Source organism: Chroicocephalus ridibundus, chromosome 3, assembly GCF_963924245.1.
Source record: "Chroicocephalus ridibundus chromosome 3, bChrRid1.1, whole genome shotgun sequence".
Lineage (NCBI taxonomy): Eukaryota > Metazoa > Chordata > Aves > Charadriiformes > Laridae > Chroicocephalus > Chroicocephalus ridibundus.
The window spans coordinates 99,570,034-99,585,255 of NC_086286.1; the positions used below are offsets into that span (position 1 = coordinate 99,570,034).

At 41.0% G+C, this 15,222-nt stretch overlaps 1 protein-coding gene across 1 annotated transcript in view; it reads left to right on the forward strand.

Annotated features, from left to right (window-relative positions):
• Nucleotides 1–15,222, forward strand: part of EYS (eyes shut homolog) — an 884,174-nt gene that overhangs the window by 584,399 nt on the left and 284,553 nt on the right. The window contains exon 35 of the mRNA XM_063330257.1: nucleotides 8,416–8,566. Within this exon, the coding sequence (XP_063186327.1) occupies nucleotides 8,416–8,566 (151 nt within the window). The remainder of the gene's footprint in view (nucleotides 1–8,415; nucleotides 8,567–15,222) is intronic.

Sequence of the window (15,222 nt, forward strand, 5' to 3'; positions counted from 1 at the left end):
GAGAGTCTGCAGCAACAACGCAGACTGGGAAAATCCTGGGGAAAAAAAAAAAAACAACAGAGTCTGCCTGCTGTAGGAAGCAAGCACTAAGGTGAGCCTTGTAAGATCATGGAAGGAAGGAGATTTTGTTCAGCACCAACAGTATATAGCAAAGAATTTATTCAAGTTAGAGAATAATTTGCTTTCAAGACTTTGATTTAACCTATCACACTTATTTCTACATTTTCATTATTTAAAAAGTTGCCTTTTAAAAATCTGTTATCTTGTGCACTAAATAAAGTCTATCTTTAAAGAGGGGGATCCTGTTATTTCTTTTCCGAGAAGTCATTTCAACAAAAGGGGAACAATTCAGAGTCCCTTCAAAGGGACTTTTGGCCTCAGGGAGACTTGGTTGTTTTTTCCGTGTTCAAGCTGCTTTGTTCTCCCTCTCTTCCTTTTTTTTTTTTTTTTTTAAATTCAGCTACTGCCTTATGTGTCTAGAGCTTTTATAGAGAACAGATCCAGATAAAAGTATATACTTTTTTTTTTGTCTTCAGCTGAATGATTTTCTTAATGCAAATTGCTAGGCGAAGAAGGGTGAAGGAACATATGAACGCCCATGGAATAAAGGCTGGAACTTAGTCCTTTGCCTAAATTGCCAGCCAAACCATACCTATAGGTGTATAAGAAATGCCAGTGAGATGATCCAGGCGCTACCATATCTACTGCACATATTCACAGTCCTCCACTTTCAGAATTTCTCTAAAATGTTAGCTTAAAGCTTGTCTTAAAATGAGCAATTTAACTTTCTTTCAGAAACAAGCTTTCTTTCGGAAAAAAAATCATGCTGTTATACTGCTGATGTTACATGGGCTTAGTCCTTTAGAACATTGTGTAGTAAAGATCTCGGTTCTGCATTGCCAGACATGTCAGAATACCCTTTGCTATTCTGAAGTCTCTACAACAAGTGATTTTTATTAATTCAGCAAGAACTAAGATTTCACAGAGAAAGAAGGAATAGTGGAAATGGACAGAACCTCGAAATTATGACAGAGAAACTTGGCATTAATATTTTCAGATCTTGCGATTAGTTTCCAGAAATAGAGAATAATGAAAGCAGACTTTCGTCTTGCATATCTATCTTAGTATACAAAAAAACCTTCACTGATCAAATCTTCTAATAAAACAAAAGATTGTTTATTTGCAGCTAAATAATATTGTCTTGCATCAACGCAACATAAAAAAATCTTAATTGGAATGAAAAACCATTATGAAATGAAAGCTCAATATGTTGTGCATGTTTTTTATATTCCACAAAGAGTGTCTATTTTTCATAAACTTCAGATCAGTCAACAGAGATGTGGTGGGTTCACCCTGGCCGGACGCCAGGTGCCCACCAGTGTTGCACTGTTGCTCCTCATCCGCAGCTGGACACAGGGGAGAAAATATAACAAAAGGCTCGTGGGTCGACGCAAGGACAGGAAGAGATCATTCACCAATTACTGTCACAGGCAAAACAGCCTCTACTTGGGGAAATCAATTTAATTTATTACCAATCAAATCAGAGTAGGATAATGAGAAATAAAAACTAAATCTTAAAACACCTTCTCCCCACCTCTCCTTTCTTCCCGGGCTCAACTTCACTCCTGATTTCTCTACCCCCTCCCCACAAGCGGTGCAGGGGGAGGGGGAGGGGGGGTTGTGGTCAGTTCATCACACGTTGTGTCTGCTGCTGCTTCCTCCTCAGGGACAGGACTCCTCAAAGTCTTCCACTGCTCCAGCGTGGTGTCACTCCCATGGGAAACAGTCATCCGTGAGCTTCTCCAACATAAGTCCTTCCCACGGGCTGTGCTTCTTCACAAACTGCTCCAGCGTGGCTCCTTTCCACAGGGTGCAGTGCTTCAGGAACAGACTGCTCCAGCATGGGTCCCCCAGAGGGTCGCAAGTCCTGCAGGCAAACCTGCTCCAGCATGGGCTCCTCTCTCCATGGGGTCACAGGTCCTGCCAGGAGCCTGCTCCAGTGAGGGCTTCCCATGGAGTCACAGCCTCCTTTGGGCACATCCACCTGCTCCAGTGTGGGGTCCTCCATGGGCTGCAGGTGGATATCTGCTCTGCTGTCACCTCCGTGGGCTGCAGAGGGACAGCCTGTCTCACCATGGTCTTCACCACGGGCTGCAGGGGAATCTGTGCTCCAGCGTCTGGTGCACCTCCTCCCCTTCCTTCTTCACTGACCTTGATGTCTGCAGGGTTGTTTCTCTCACATGTTCCCACTCCGCTCTCCAACTACAGTTGCTGTTGTGCAGCAGCTGTTTACCCTTCCTAAATATCACGGAGGTGCTACCACTGTCACTGATGGGCTCAGCCTTGGCCAGCGGTGGGTCCATCTTGGAGACGGTTGGCATTGGTGCTGTCGGACATGGGGGAAGCTTCTAGCAGCTTCTCACAGAAGCCACCCCTGTAGCCCCTCCGCTACCAAAACCTTGACACGTAAACACAATACAAGAGAATAAGCCACTGCTTTTTTCTAACAATGTAATTGAATGCAGTGGATTTAATTATACTAAATTGATCATAATAACAGTTAATAGCAACTTAATACCACCAATTAGTTTGATACAAACTGTTGTTTTACAGCCTCTTTAAGATAAAAGCTTAATTGGTCATGCCACATCTTGGGTACAAATCACATTCCACACCTTTTCAGAACTCTGCCATCAAAGGAGACACTTAGAAGTTAAGATTTAGAATCATCAAAGAGACAGATCTGTGGTGTACAGTGATCTATTCTTGCCTAGCTTTTTTAACCAAATAAATACTAAAAATGTTCCTGTCATTGTTACTTTCTTTTAGTTTGGATCGCAAAAGACCTCGTTAGTCTCACTTCTAAGCATTAAAATTTTCTGCTTGAACTTCTGAAATTGCAGGAGCAGAAATATAAAAACCATAGAGTAAGATTTTAATAACAGGCAACATTCCTAAAACTTTGTTCTATATAATTTTCTGAGGAACACCAAAGAGTGCTAATGGATACTCAGGTGGGTTCAGTGTTCTGTGGCTGCCTTGGCCCCATGTCACAAGCATAGAAATGATATTAAGAACACAGACAGGGTCTAGAGACCAGAAATAATGTTGGCCTGCAGAGTTCATGTAAATATGAATTCCCACTGTGTGACTATCTTCTTATTCAATGCCATCTTTCAGTTTCGTCAGTGTTGCAAGTCTAGATCCACCTCTAAACTTGCCACTGTCTGAATGCTTGAATACAGCACTCTCATTCGTGCCAAGCTGTTCACTAAATGACCCTTTACTTACATCTGGCTACATCAACTTGAAATAAGTGCGTATTTTTTTAAAGTTTAATTTCTGTAAATAGAATTTAAGGCTATTATAATTTGAGCAGCAGGAAACTTGAAGCTCTCCCAACTGCAGACAGATTTGGCCAGAGGCACAGATTATTGTTTTTTTCTCTAGCTAAATCTATAGTAGTAAATAAAACCGAAATCTGAAGACCATTTTCTGGACCTGAGGCCAACTGACAGGTCCCACATCGTGTCTATAAAACTACTTCTAGCAAAATAGGCTGGCAACATTTAAAGTAGGAATGATTCCTGAACTGCACGTACCAGTGAACTTTTTCAGTTTCAGAACTGGAGGTGATAGCTAGCCTGGGCGGCAACTCTAACAGGGGCTGTGATAACTTCATAAAAATATGGACGATTATGTGTCAGGACTCGAACTCCCGTTGCGGACCTTTTCAGTTTAGGAATGTAAGTGTAACCTCTGTGAAATGAATAAGGGGGTACCGTATTTATTCATTCCTTAGAATACGAAACAAAGATTATTCCCCCCCACACACATTCTTAAAGCAATTTACATCATGCCTTGTAATTAGCTTCATTGTTCTTATTTATTTATTTAAATCGCTCTCTAATATCAGACTAGGAAATATGCTCCATGAGTCTGCCGTCAGAGGGAACGAGAAAAAAAATGTTGTTGACTCATTAGTTCATCTGCAACATGAAAGTGTGTGTTACTGGATGTCTCAGTAGGGCACAGTCAGCACCAGCAGATGTGAGCAGTCTAAAATGACGCGTCTTACTGCAGAGTGAAAATATAGCGACTCTGAGTATAACTGGCATATTTTCTATCTAAATAAATCTACTGAGGGTACTTTCAGTACTTAAAGGGGGCTTATAGGAAAGATGGGGACAAACTTTTTAGCAGGGCCTGTTGGGAGAGGACAAGGGGTAATGGTTTTAAACTAACAGAGATTTAGATTGGACAGAAGGAAGAAATTTTTTACAGCGAGGATGGTGAAACACTAGAACAGGTTGTCCAGAGAGGTGGTAGATGTCCCATCCCTGGAAGCATTCAGGTTCAGGTTGGACGGGGCGCTCAACAACCTGATCCAGTTGAAGATGTCCCTGCTCCTTTCAGGGGGGTTGGACTAGTTGACCTTTAACGGTCCCTTCCCACCCACATTATCTATGAATATGAGATTCTGCCTTCCACTTTAAATGTTATTATTATGGGGTTGCGAGTTTTTTTTTTCCTACAGAAGAATGTTGCAGGATTGTAGGCTCATAGGATAATTCCGACTAGAAGGGACCTCAGGAGGTCTTTAGTCCAAATTCCTGCTCAAAGGCCCAGCCAAGGTGTCAGACCAGGTTGCTCAGGGCTTTATTCAGTGGGGTTTTGAAAACCTCCAAGGGTGAAACCTGCACACCCTCTCTGAGCAGAGGGGTACAGATGTTCCAATCTTAAAGTTGTCTCAAACAGCCTTGTAAAGCCTTAAGGTTTTTAAAACTAGTACTGGGTCAAAATTGATTCAGCCTTTTAAATGTGCATTAAGAAAATGTAATTCTTAATTTTCTGTGAGGATAGGTCTGTTGTTTTGTTGCAGTTTTACAAAAATAAGCATTCTACTGCAAGGAGCAATTTCAGTATGAAACCAGAAAATGAAATCTACTAGATACTGAGTGGAAACAGGAGTTGGCTTTGACTTTTTAAGATAAGAAATCTGTAAAACAGTAATTAAACACAGTGAAAATGAAATATGTTTCTTAGCTTTAATTAATCAATTGGTTGTTTTCAATAAAACCAGGGAACTTCGGGATTGGTTTTCACAATATATAATAATAAAACTTCTCTTTAATTCCTGTAGTTCACAACTCATACTTGATATATGAGCTGTTTGCAAACCTACTTTTGTTTTTGTTTAATAGACTGAATGCTAACATTACATCCTAAATCGTTCAAGGGTAGTTAGTGAATTGTTTATTGTTGTTTAGCGTGATCACGTTCAAAGTGAAATTGCTAGATGGGTGAAAGTTTCGATCTTGTTTCTAGAACAAGAGATTTCCCTTTCTCATCAGGAGACCCCGATTAAAGAAGCTTTATTCCCAGCAAGGCTGCGCAGCGTGACTGACATTTAATACTTTATCTGGACAGCCCCCTTTCCCTCCTCCTTTCCCCCCATTTGTTTTATTACCTTTTTACCATTTTATGATAATCCCAAACATGTCATTTAATCATTACTAACAAATGTCAGCAAGTGAGGACATTATGTAAAAGGATTTGGATTTCATGCAGACATTGTCATGTTTAGGTACCGTTATCCCAACAGTTATCAAATTATTGTCTGACCTTTCCATCCTTCCAACCTGCGAGGCATTAGGCAATGGATTTAATACTGTTTAGACAGAACTCATCTTCAGGTCATAATTAATAGGCCAGTATTTAATCATTACGTTTATGTGAGTACAAATGAGGAATCTGTGAACTATTACTGCCGGGTTGGACTGAGGCGCAATTACTGGTAGCTTACCCAGCAAAAGTGCTTGAGAGTTGCTGTATGCATTTCCCCCTTTATAATTATGCAAAAAGCTTTGTCTTCTTACTTGACCTTTAAAGCACCCAATGTGCTGATTGTAGAAAAAGTATTTTAAAAGCCTGATGGAAATTTCATAGAGTGCATATATGACCCAGTGATTGTATCATCAGCAAATGCTAAACAATAATGGTTTAAGGTTGTTATTCTAATTTGGCCAGACCCTGCTAGATTCAATCAAGCGCAATCAAAGGTCCGTGGCTGACATTCTAACAAGCTTAGGGGGAAGGCAGCTCACGCTATTGAATTGCATTAACTTGTTTTCTGACATAAAATACTGGGAATTAATTTCAAAATATGTTTATATATGCACACAAAAATACCTCTGCATACCCATCATATTAGCTGTTAAAGACGAGCTAACAAATATGTCTAAAGCTAACATGAAGAGAATTACATTTGTAATTACGGTGCTTTTGAAATAGAAGGACATACGTGGTCACAAAACCAGTTACAGTGTTAGCGTGTGTAGAATGTGTTGAAGAAATAGTAATTAAAAGAAAAGAAAACAAAAGAAGTTGTTTGGGCAGATTTCCTTCCTTTAGTACGTCTGTAGATTAGTTTACAAAAATAAAAAATGCCTGTCAGTTCCCCTCCTGACTGTCTTCCACTCCAGTCTTAAGAATTACGTTGCATTAAAACAAGCCTGATTTAAAATATTTCCGAAAGATTGCTATCCTGTCATTATACCTTTATTCATAAATATTATATCCTTTTATCAGGAAGAGGAAAACATTTAGATATTTAAAAATCAATAATTTTTTTCTTTAGGACTCTCACCAAAGCTTTCTGCTGCAGAATTAATACGCCCAAGATGTCACGCTGGGGTCCAGCCTTAGGAGTAACTGCTTAAGCATTGCAAACAGAGCTACCCGAGAATGCACGTAGCACTTACGCACATTATTAGCAAACTTCCTTTGTAAGCACATAATGAAAATGGTGTGCTGCAGAGCCTTGTGTGTGTGCTTAGACGTACAACCATTGCACGGTATCTACAAAACGTGGTAGGAAAACATTCCTTTCCTTGATTGCAGTTCTGGTTACGATTTTCTCCTCCTCCTCGTTCGTGTTAGCTATTTAGCAAGTTCAAAAAAACATTGTAAAAAATCAGGTGAAAACAAAACAACAAAAAAAATCCCCTGAACTGATCCCTTAAGTAGTTTATATTTAGTCCACGGGATTAAAAGCCCAATTTATTTCTCTTCTTTAATATTGATTTTAACAACGAAACAAAAATGTATGGTCTTCCTCTGAAGTTATTTACCAAAGGATGGACAGGCCATTTTGCTTGCAAAAAAAGATTTATAGTCCTTCTGTTAAAAGGCTACTACCATGTTTGCATATTTTTCTGAAAGTATCACAAAACCAGAGTTATACAGAAAATAGAGAGAACTGTTTGCAAATGTTGCTAATGTTGTCTCCACCCTCTCAGTTAAAAAATTATATAAGACCTTATCAAATAGTATGTGAGAAATCCTTTATATGTCATTATCTGACAGAGGATAGTGAAGAAAACTCCTTCCATGCTCTTTTTGTAACTAGTAAATTCAGAAGCTAATTTTGCATTATCAAAGATAAACTGAATTCCTACTTTACCTGTAGCATCCTAGCTGAATTACAGACTGTTGCTTTTATGTTGATTTTTTGGGGGTTTTTTTTGGCATATGCTATTTTCACATAGGTTTTTTGTGGCACCTCTATTACAAAGGTACTTTTAAACATATGGCTGATTGAACTCTGATTTGTTTTGTGTGCAGAGAGGAGGACAGGCTGAAACAAATTCCTGTGAGAGAGACTTGTTTAGTTCTGGTATTTCTTCACTGTGCTTTCTTTCATGAAGACAAGAGTGCTTGCTGCCACTTGGTTATCAGAATGTAAATGAGCTTCACATCATTAAAAAAAAAACAAACTGAAGAAAACCAAATTGTTTACTTTGCACCTTCTGTTTATTGTTAACAATTTATGCATTCTGTTAAGAGTGACACCATTAAGAGGGTGTGTGGACAGGGGGAGGGAAGAGGGAATGTATATATTAATTTCAGGGTCTAATATTACTGCTTTCAGTTTTAGGAATGATGCTTTTGAGGATAAGTATTACAGATTATAGCATGTTTGCAGTCTCTAAAATGCAGTTTATTTTAAATTGCTTTTCCTGGTTATCTTTCTCTGTGATGAAAAAGAGGGATATTTAAAATATTTGAGGTCAGTGGATGTCTCTTTTTTTTTTTCAAATTAGAAAGCCTTCTTGTTATTGTTAAAAATTGCCTTTTTTAATTCAGCCATTATTATGTGCTTTGGCTTTTTTAGCAGTTACACTGCTCAGATTTACAATATGGCTTCATTTAAATGGAAGTTCAAACCCCAAAGACACGCCAACTTACGGCTTGTTAAACAGCTTCTTTTACGTTTATAGTCTTTAATATAGAAACAGCTATTTGCTTGATTTTCTTTCCTTAATGGTTTAGTAACAGCCCAATTAATTTGTCAGATAGACAGTAATGTAAACTATATATGGTTTGAATGTGCCTACATCTAAATTTATGCAGGCAAGGCATGGTACCATGTGAAGCAGAAATGTCAATCCTGGGGATATCTGCAAAGACAAGTATACCTGGAAATTTCTGGTCCAGTTCACATTGGCTTGAAACAGGATCCATATTTGTTGGTGGCTTGCCTCATCGTTATGCATTTAAACAGGTATTTTTTTCTAATTATTTATTTTTATTTAAGGTGTTTGTTATTTTGTGAGTGGCATATTGATAGGATATAACTGAAGAGATTTAAACTAAGCAAAAAATAAAAATTACTTACAGCTTTTTGAGGGTTACATCTGAGTATGGTCCCTTGCAGAGTTTTGCTGGTGCGTGGGACTCTGGTAAGTGAAGTGAACAGAAACGGCATTCCGGCCTGACGTTATGACCTGCAATCCTGTTTGCCTTGAGTAGAATCACAGAATCATAGAATCATAGAATTGCTGAGGTTGGAAGGGACCTTTAAGATCATCAAGTCCAACCTTTAACCTACCCTGACAAAAGCCACTTCTAAACCATGTCCCTAAGTGCCCCATCTACCCTTTTTTTAAACACCTCCAGGGATGGTGAATCCACCACCTCCCTGGGCAGCCTATTCCAATGTTTAATAACCCTTTCAGTGAAAAAATGTTTCCTAATATCCAATCTAAACCTCCCCTGACATAACTTGAACCCATTTCCTCTTATCCTATCACTTGTCACCAGGGAGAAGAGGTCAGCCCCCATCTCTCTACAGCCTCCTTTCAGGTAGTTGTAGAGGGTGATAAGGTCTCCCCTCAGCCTCCTCTTCTCCAGGCTAAACAACCCCAGCTCCCTCAGTCGTTCTTCATAAGGTTTGTCCTCCAGACCCCTCACCAGCTTTGTAGCCCTTCCCTGGACACACTCCAACGCCTTGATGTCCTTCTTGTAGTGAGGGGCCCAAAACTGAACGCAGTACTCGAGGTGGGGCCTCACCAGTGCCGAGTACAGGGGGATGATCACTTCCCTAGTCCGGCTCACCACACTGTTCCTGATACAGGCTAGGATGCTGTTGGCCTTCTTGGCCACCTGGGCACACTGCTGGCTCATATTCAGCCGGCTGTCCACCAGCACCCCCAGGTCCTTTTCTGCCGGGCAGCTTTCAAGCCATTCTGCCCCAATCCTGTAGCGCTGCATGGGGTTGTTGTGACCCAAGTGCAGGACCCGGCACTTGGCCTTGTTGAACCTCATACCATTGGTCTCAGCCCATCGGTCCAGCCTGTCCAGATCCCTCTGCAGAGCCAACCTACCCTCAAGCAGATCAACACGCCCGCCCAGTTTAGTGTCATCTGCGAACTTACTGAGGTTGCAATCGATCCCTTCATCCAGATCATTGATAAAGATATTAAAGAGAACCGGCCCCAGCACCGAGCCCTGGGAGACGCCACTTGTGACCAGACACCAACTGGATTTAACTCCATTCACCACCACTCTCTGGGCACGGCCATCCAGCCAGTTTTTTACCCAGCGAAGAGTACACCTGTCCAGGCCATGAGCAGCCAGTTTCTCCAGGAGAATGCTGTGGGAAACAGTGTCAAAAGCTTTGCAAAAATCCAGGTAGATAATATCCACAGCTTTTCCCTCATCCACTAAGTGGGTCACCTTATCATAGAAGGATATTAGGTTTGATAGGCATGACCTGCCCTTCACAAACCCATGCTGACTGGGCCTGATTACCCTGTTCTCCTGCATGTGCCGTATAATGGCACTGAGGAGGATCTGTTCCATGATCTTCCCAGGCACCGAGGTCAGACTGACTGGCCTGTAGTTCCCTGGATCCTCCTTCCGTCCCTTCTTGTGGATGGGTGTCACGTTTGCCAACCTCCAGTCATCTGGGACCTCCCCGGTTGTCCAGGACTGCTCATAAATGATACCAAGTGGCCCGGCGAGCACCTCCGCCAGCTCTTTCAATACCCTTGGGTGGATCCCATCCGGCCCCATAGATTTGTGCACCTCCAGGTGCTGAAGCAGGTCCCTCACCGTTTCCCTTTGGATTAGAGGGGCTTCATTCTGCTCCCCATCCCTGTCTTCTAGCTCAGGGGTCTGGGTACTCAGGGAACAACTGGTCCTACTGCTGAAGACTGAGGCAAAGACGGCATTAAGTACCTCAGCCTTTTCCTCATCCTTGGTCACTATGTTGCTGGCCCCATCTACTAGAGGACAGAGATAATCCTTAGTCCTCTTTTTATTGCTAATATATTTATAGAAACTTTTTTTGTTGTCCTTGACAACAGAAGCCAGGTTTAGTTCTAGCTGGGCTTTGGCCCTCCTGATTTTTTCCCTACATAGCTTCACTACCTCTTTGTGGTCCTCTTGAGTGGCCTGCCCTTCCTTCCAGAGGCCATAGATCCTCTTTTTTTCCCTAAGTTGCAACACTAGCTCCCTGTTTAGCCAGGCCAGTCTTTTTCCAGAGTTAAGGAGCAAATATGACCAAATTTAGAGGAGGTACCTGTTAGCTCAGGTGGTAGTTCTATGAAGATGTGAAAAATATAACTGGACTGAGTTCCCTAACGGAAGAGGCTCACTGCTTGCATGCCGTGCTGGCACAGGCAGGGGTGTGTTAAAATGGACCAAGCAAGAGAAAGTTAGCCTGTGGAACTGCGTTAATGAAGGAGAGGAGCCTGAATTTGTAGGGCCGTGTACGCAGTCAGGGTAACGACATGTGTGGGGGTTAGAAGTAATATGGAAGAGTACAAAGGGGATCATGTAGAGGGTTGGAGAGAAGTGGATCATTGCTGAATTGTTGTTACAGAGGAATTTGACGTAGAGGAGTCACAATAACAGATGTGCATCACTTCAGTGACTACCAAACTACATTATTTTTTTTAAAGCAGGATGAGTGTAGATAGCAATGTCTATTCTAGTCTGTGATACTCAAACTCCTCACACTCTCACAGATCAAAGTCCCAGCTCCCGTAATTCATTTGAAACTGGGACCGTGCACACAGGGGACACTCAGTCCAGCTCCTGGCGGTGTGGCCCCTGTGCAAAGCAGTTCCCAGCTGGCTCAGCCTTCTACATCTTGTCAGGTGTCTGAGAATGGAGTCTTCCTCTGCAACCAAGGAACTATTGTCATAGCTATGTATAATTTTTTAAAATTAAATTGCTGGTATTAGGCACTAGTGGCTTTGGTACTCAAATAGCCCCAGGTCAGTCTCTGACTTTCCCTTGGTATAAAACCAGTGAGCGTTGCTACCTGGATTGTTTTGCTCTCTAGTCTCATGTCCCAGATGTGTTACCAGATTATAAAGCTGTTCATCGTTATATAACAAGGATTATCTGTGAGTCTTTATTAGTTTTCCATGCATAGTGGAATAAACTAAACTGTTAGTGCCGGGTTGGCGTAGTCCAGGTCTCATTTATCTGAGCAGTGATCTTTGGATAGGTGTCGCCCCACAATTCTAACAAAGTTAATCTGTGGGGTTTTTTTGGTTTCCCAGTGCACAGCAGAATCATGTAGTCAGAGATGGACATATGTAGTCCAGATTTCATTTTTTAAGCCATACATTTGGGTAGACTTCACCCGGTGGCAATCATTTGAACCTTTTTATTTCTGTTCTGTTCTTCAGTAATTGAAGGTCATCTTATCATGAGGCAAATACAGTCATTTCAAGCACAGACGTGGTTTTGATGCTGTTATTGTAATGCAGCATTTCTAGATTGCTTTCACCTTATAATAAATTGTACAGTAACCAGTGAAGCAACAATACTGTTGAAATCCAACTTGAAAATTCTTATAAGTAGGTGCTTTTAGGATTGCAAAATACTCAGCCGAAAGTATACTTCTAAATACCACATACTGGCATTAAAAGAACACATCAAATAGTATTTGCAGTTATATAACTTTTCTCTTAATTCAGATGTTCACACACAACCTATCCATTCATCTAGAATATTTTATCCTATTAGTTGCATGTAAGATTTTATTTACTTTAACAGTGTATCTTCAATAAATGTTCTATACTAAAAAGATAAAAGAAAATTATAGTTTCAATGTTTAAATGACCCGTCTCCTAGAAGCTAAAAGGAATGGGGTTTTGGGATAACCCAAAGAATTTATAGTGAAGGCGTAGAGAAGTTTAATCCATGGAGTGTATTTAGGAGCAGGTAAAGAAGCAATTTATTTGAGGATTATACATAATAATGTGTATGTGAGAAGGAAGTCTGAGATGGTAAATAGCTCTTCACTAGCCAAAGGCAAAATAAAATCCAGAAAAATATGTTTTCCTTAGGTAAGTTAAAATAGCAATAAACCACAATGGTTTAAGGGTAATTTACTGCTAAAACATTTTGCCTACATATGTGTTGGATTATCATATCAAGACGGGATTTCTTTCTTTAAGGATGTTGCAGTTCAATAGATTATTCTGTTCTTAACACAAGATTAATAGGGGAAATCTTATGGTCCATGCTTGTTATTTAGATGAGGTAATAAATGTGGGACAGGTGCAAGTGCTCATGGTGGTCATACTTAACCTCTGCTAGTACCTGGAAAGCAAGTGTTCTTATAACTTCCCCAAAAGGTAAAAATCCTCAACTCTCAGTTGCCTCTCTAGTTTCCCATGAAGCTCTTGCAGTTCATTGCATTCTGTTTGAAATTACCTCAGCCTTTTATTTAACTTCATTTTCTTTTCTCCTTTGTGATTTTTGTGTTTATTTTGATCTTAGTGTCTCATTTTGCTTAATTTTTACTTTTTTGTAGCTTTGGGCAAGTTTAATTTTTCTTGGCTTCCCTGTCAAAGTCTGTTGGCTATAAGCCACATACAGTCTATAAAGGCTAGATTTTTCCTCTTTGTCAGGGAACGGAGAACCGTCTGTCCAAGTTCTCTTTATGTGGGCTTTTCAATCCCAGCAGTAGGAAACCACTCCAGGAAGTTTCTTTCTCATCAGCTTTGACCCAGGCAGTCAGGCTTCTATTGTAAAACCTTCATCATCGCCAAAACAGAAAAGGTCTGTTTCTGACCTTCATCCTGCAGTTTGCTTCAAGGGAGATTTCTGTTCCAGCTGAGACTCAGCTTTTTCTGGCAAATGCTCTGATCGCTCTTGGAGTCAAGTCTGATAATGACCCTTGTGATACCCGTAGTATCTGCCTAATAATACATTGTCTTGTTTTAGATGAGCTACTTCTCTCACTGGAGTAGTTCACTCTGCTCTTGGCTCTCCTACCTTCCGATATTGTGGAAGTTGTAGAGAGCAGTGACTTCAGACCCTGGACTGCTTCAGTTTCTGTCTAACAGGAACTTCTAGCTGTCAGTGCCAGAAACTGTTGACACAGGAGTTCTGTATTGCTGGAATTGGCTGATGCCGCACTATTAATTTCCAGTTTGGATTCCTCTTCCTTTCTTTATGAGTGAAGTTTGATATGATCTGTGAAGCCCTCAGGGTAAAATTTTGTGTCCTCTGAGGATTTCCTATACTGCAGTTTTCTAATCAGGTCTCAAGTGTCCATGCATTTTTTTCCACATATTTATTTTTAGTCTGTATGTTTATAATTTGGTATTGCTTGGAGTCAGAGTGCCCTCGACATGTAAGGCAAGGTGCAACAGTTATTCTCTGCCTTTCAGTCTCAAAAAGTTGAATCTTTTCTTCTCCAAAAATGAGAGGGGAATTACCTCCCCATCTTTATAAAGGGTACTATAAGGTGTATCCTTTTACTCTTTTTTTAAGGAAGAAAATTGTTTCAGTCTTCCTTAAAGATTGAGTAGGAAACTATAGGGTCTTTGAGGAATTATTAAGAGAAGTTACTGTTTCTCTGTATGTACTCATTGAGGTGTCTTGAGTCTGTTCTGAACCTGATTGCCATTCTGCCTGTTATACACCATTTTGAATAGAAATATCAATAAATAAAATTGTAATAGCTCTAGACTGGAGTGCTTGATAAACACCAACTATTTATGTTTCAGCTGCCCAGGGCAGTAACAGACAGTACACTATCAACAGAAGTTTGAATTTCCTTCCTAGTCACTCTCTACTGATTTCCCTGGTTGCTGCCATGGCTTGGGAAGGCGTTTCAGAACAGAATACAGCCTTACGCTCAAGGCGGTGATATATTTAAATGTGACATCTGCAGAACCAATGCCATAGTACCCAATAGATTTCGTCACTAATCAAAAGCTCCCAGATCTCTGTGCCTAGTAGCAGTGGTTGGTGGGGAGAAACACAAGCAACAGTACAGCAAGATAAAGTTATGGACTACTTAATTAATCCAGACATAGAAAGTATCATCGGACCAGATAGGATGCATACAAGCATGTGCCAGTGGCTGATGTTATCACAAGGCCACTCTCTTATCACCTCTGAAAGACTAGAGCGATCAGAGGAGGTCCCAGATGACTGGGGGGGAAGGGGGGGGGCGGGGGAAGAAGTGATGTTAATTTCATCTTCAAAAAGACCAAGGAGAAGATCTGTGTAACCATGAGCTGGTCAGGCCAATGGCACAACTCAGTTCCTGGGACAGTTGTACAACTTATCAACGCTTATAAATACTTAAAGGGTGGGTGTCAGGACGATGGGGCGAGGCTCTTTTCAGTGGTGCCCGGGGACAGGACAAGAGGCAATGGGCACAAACTGGAACATAGGAAGTTCCACCTAAACATGAGGAGGAACTTCTTTACCCTGAGGGTGGCAGAGCACTGGAACAGGCTGCCCAGAGAGGTGGTGGAGTCTCCATCTCTGGAGACATTCAAAACCCACCTGGACGTGTTCCTGTGTAACCTGCTCTAGGTGACCCTGCTCTGGCAGGGGGGTTGGACTAGATGATCTCCAGAGGTCCCTTCCAACCCTATGATTCTATGATTCTATGAT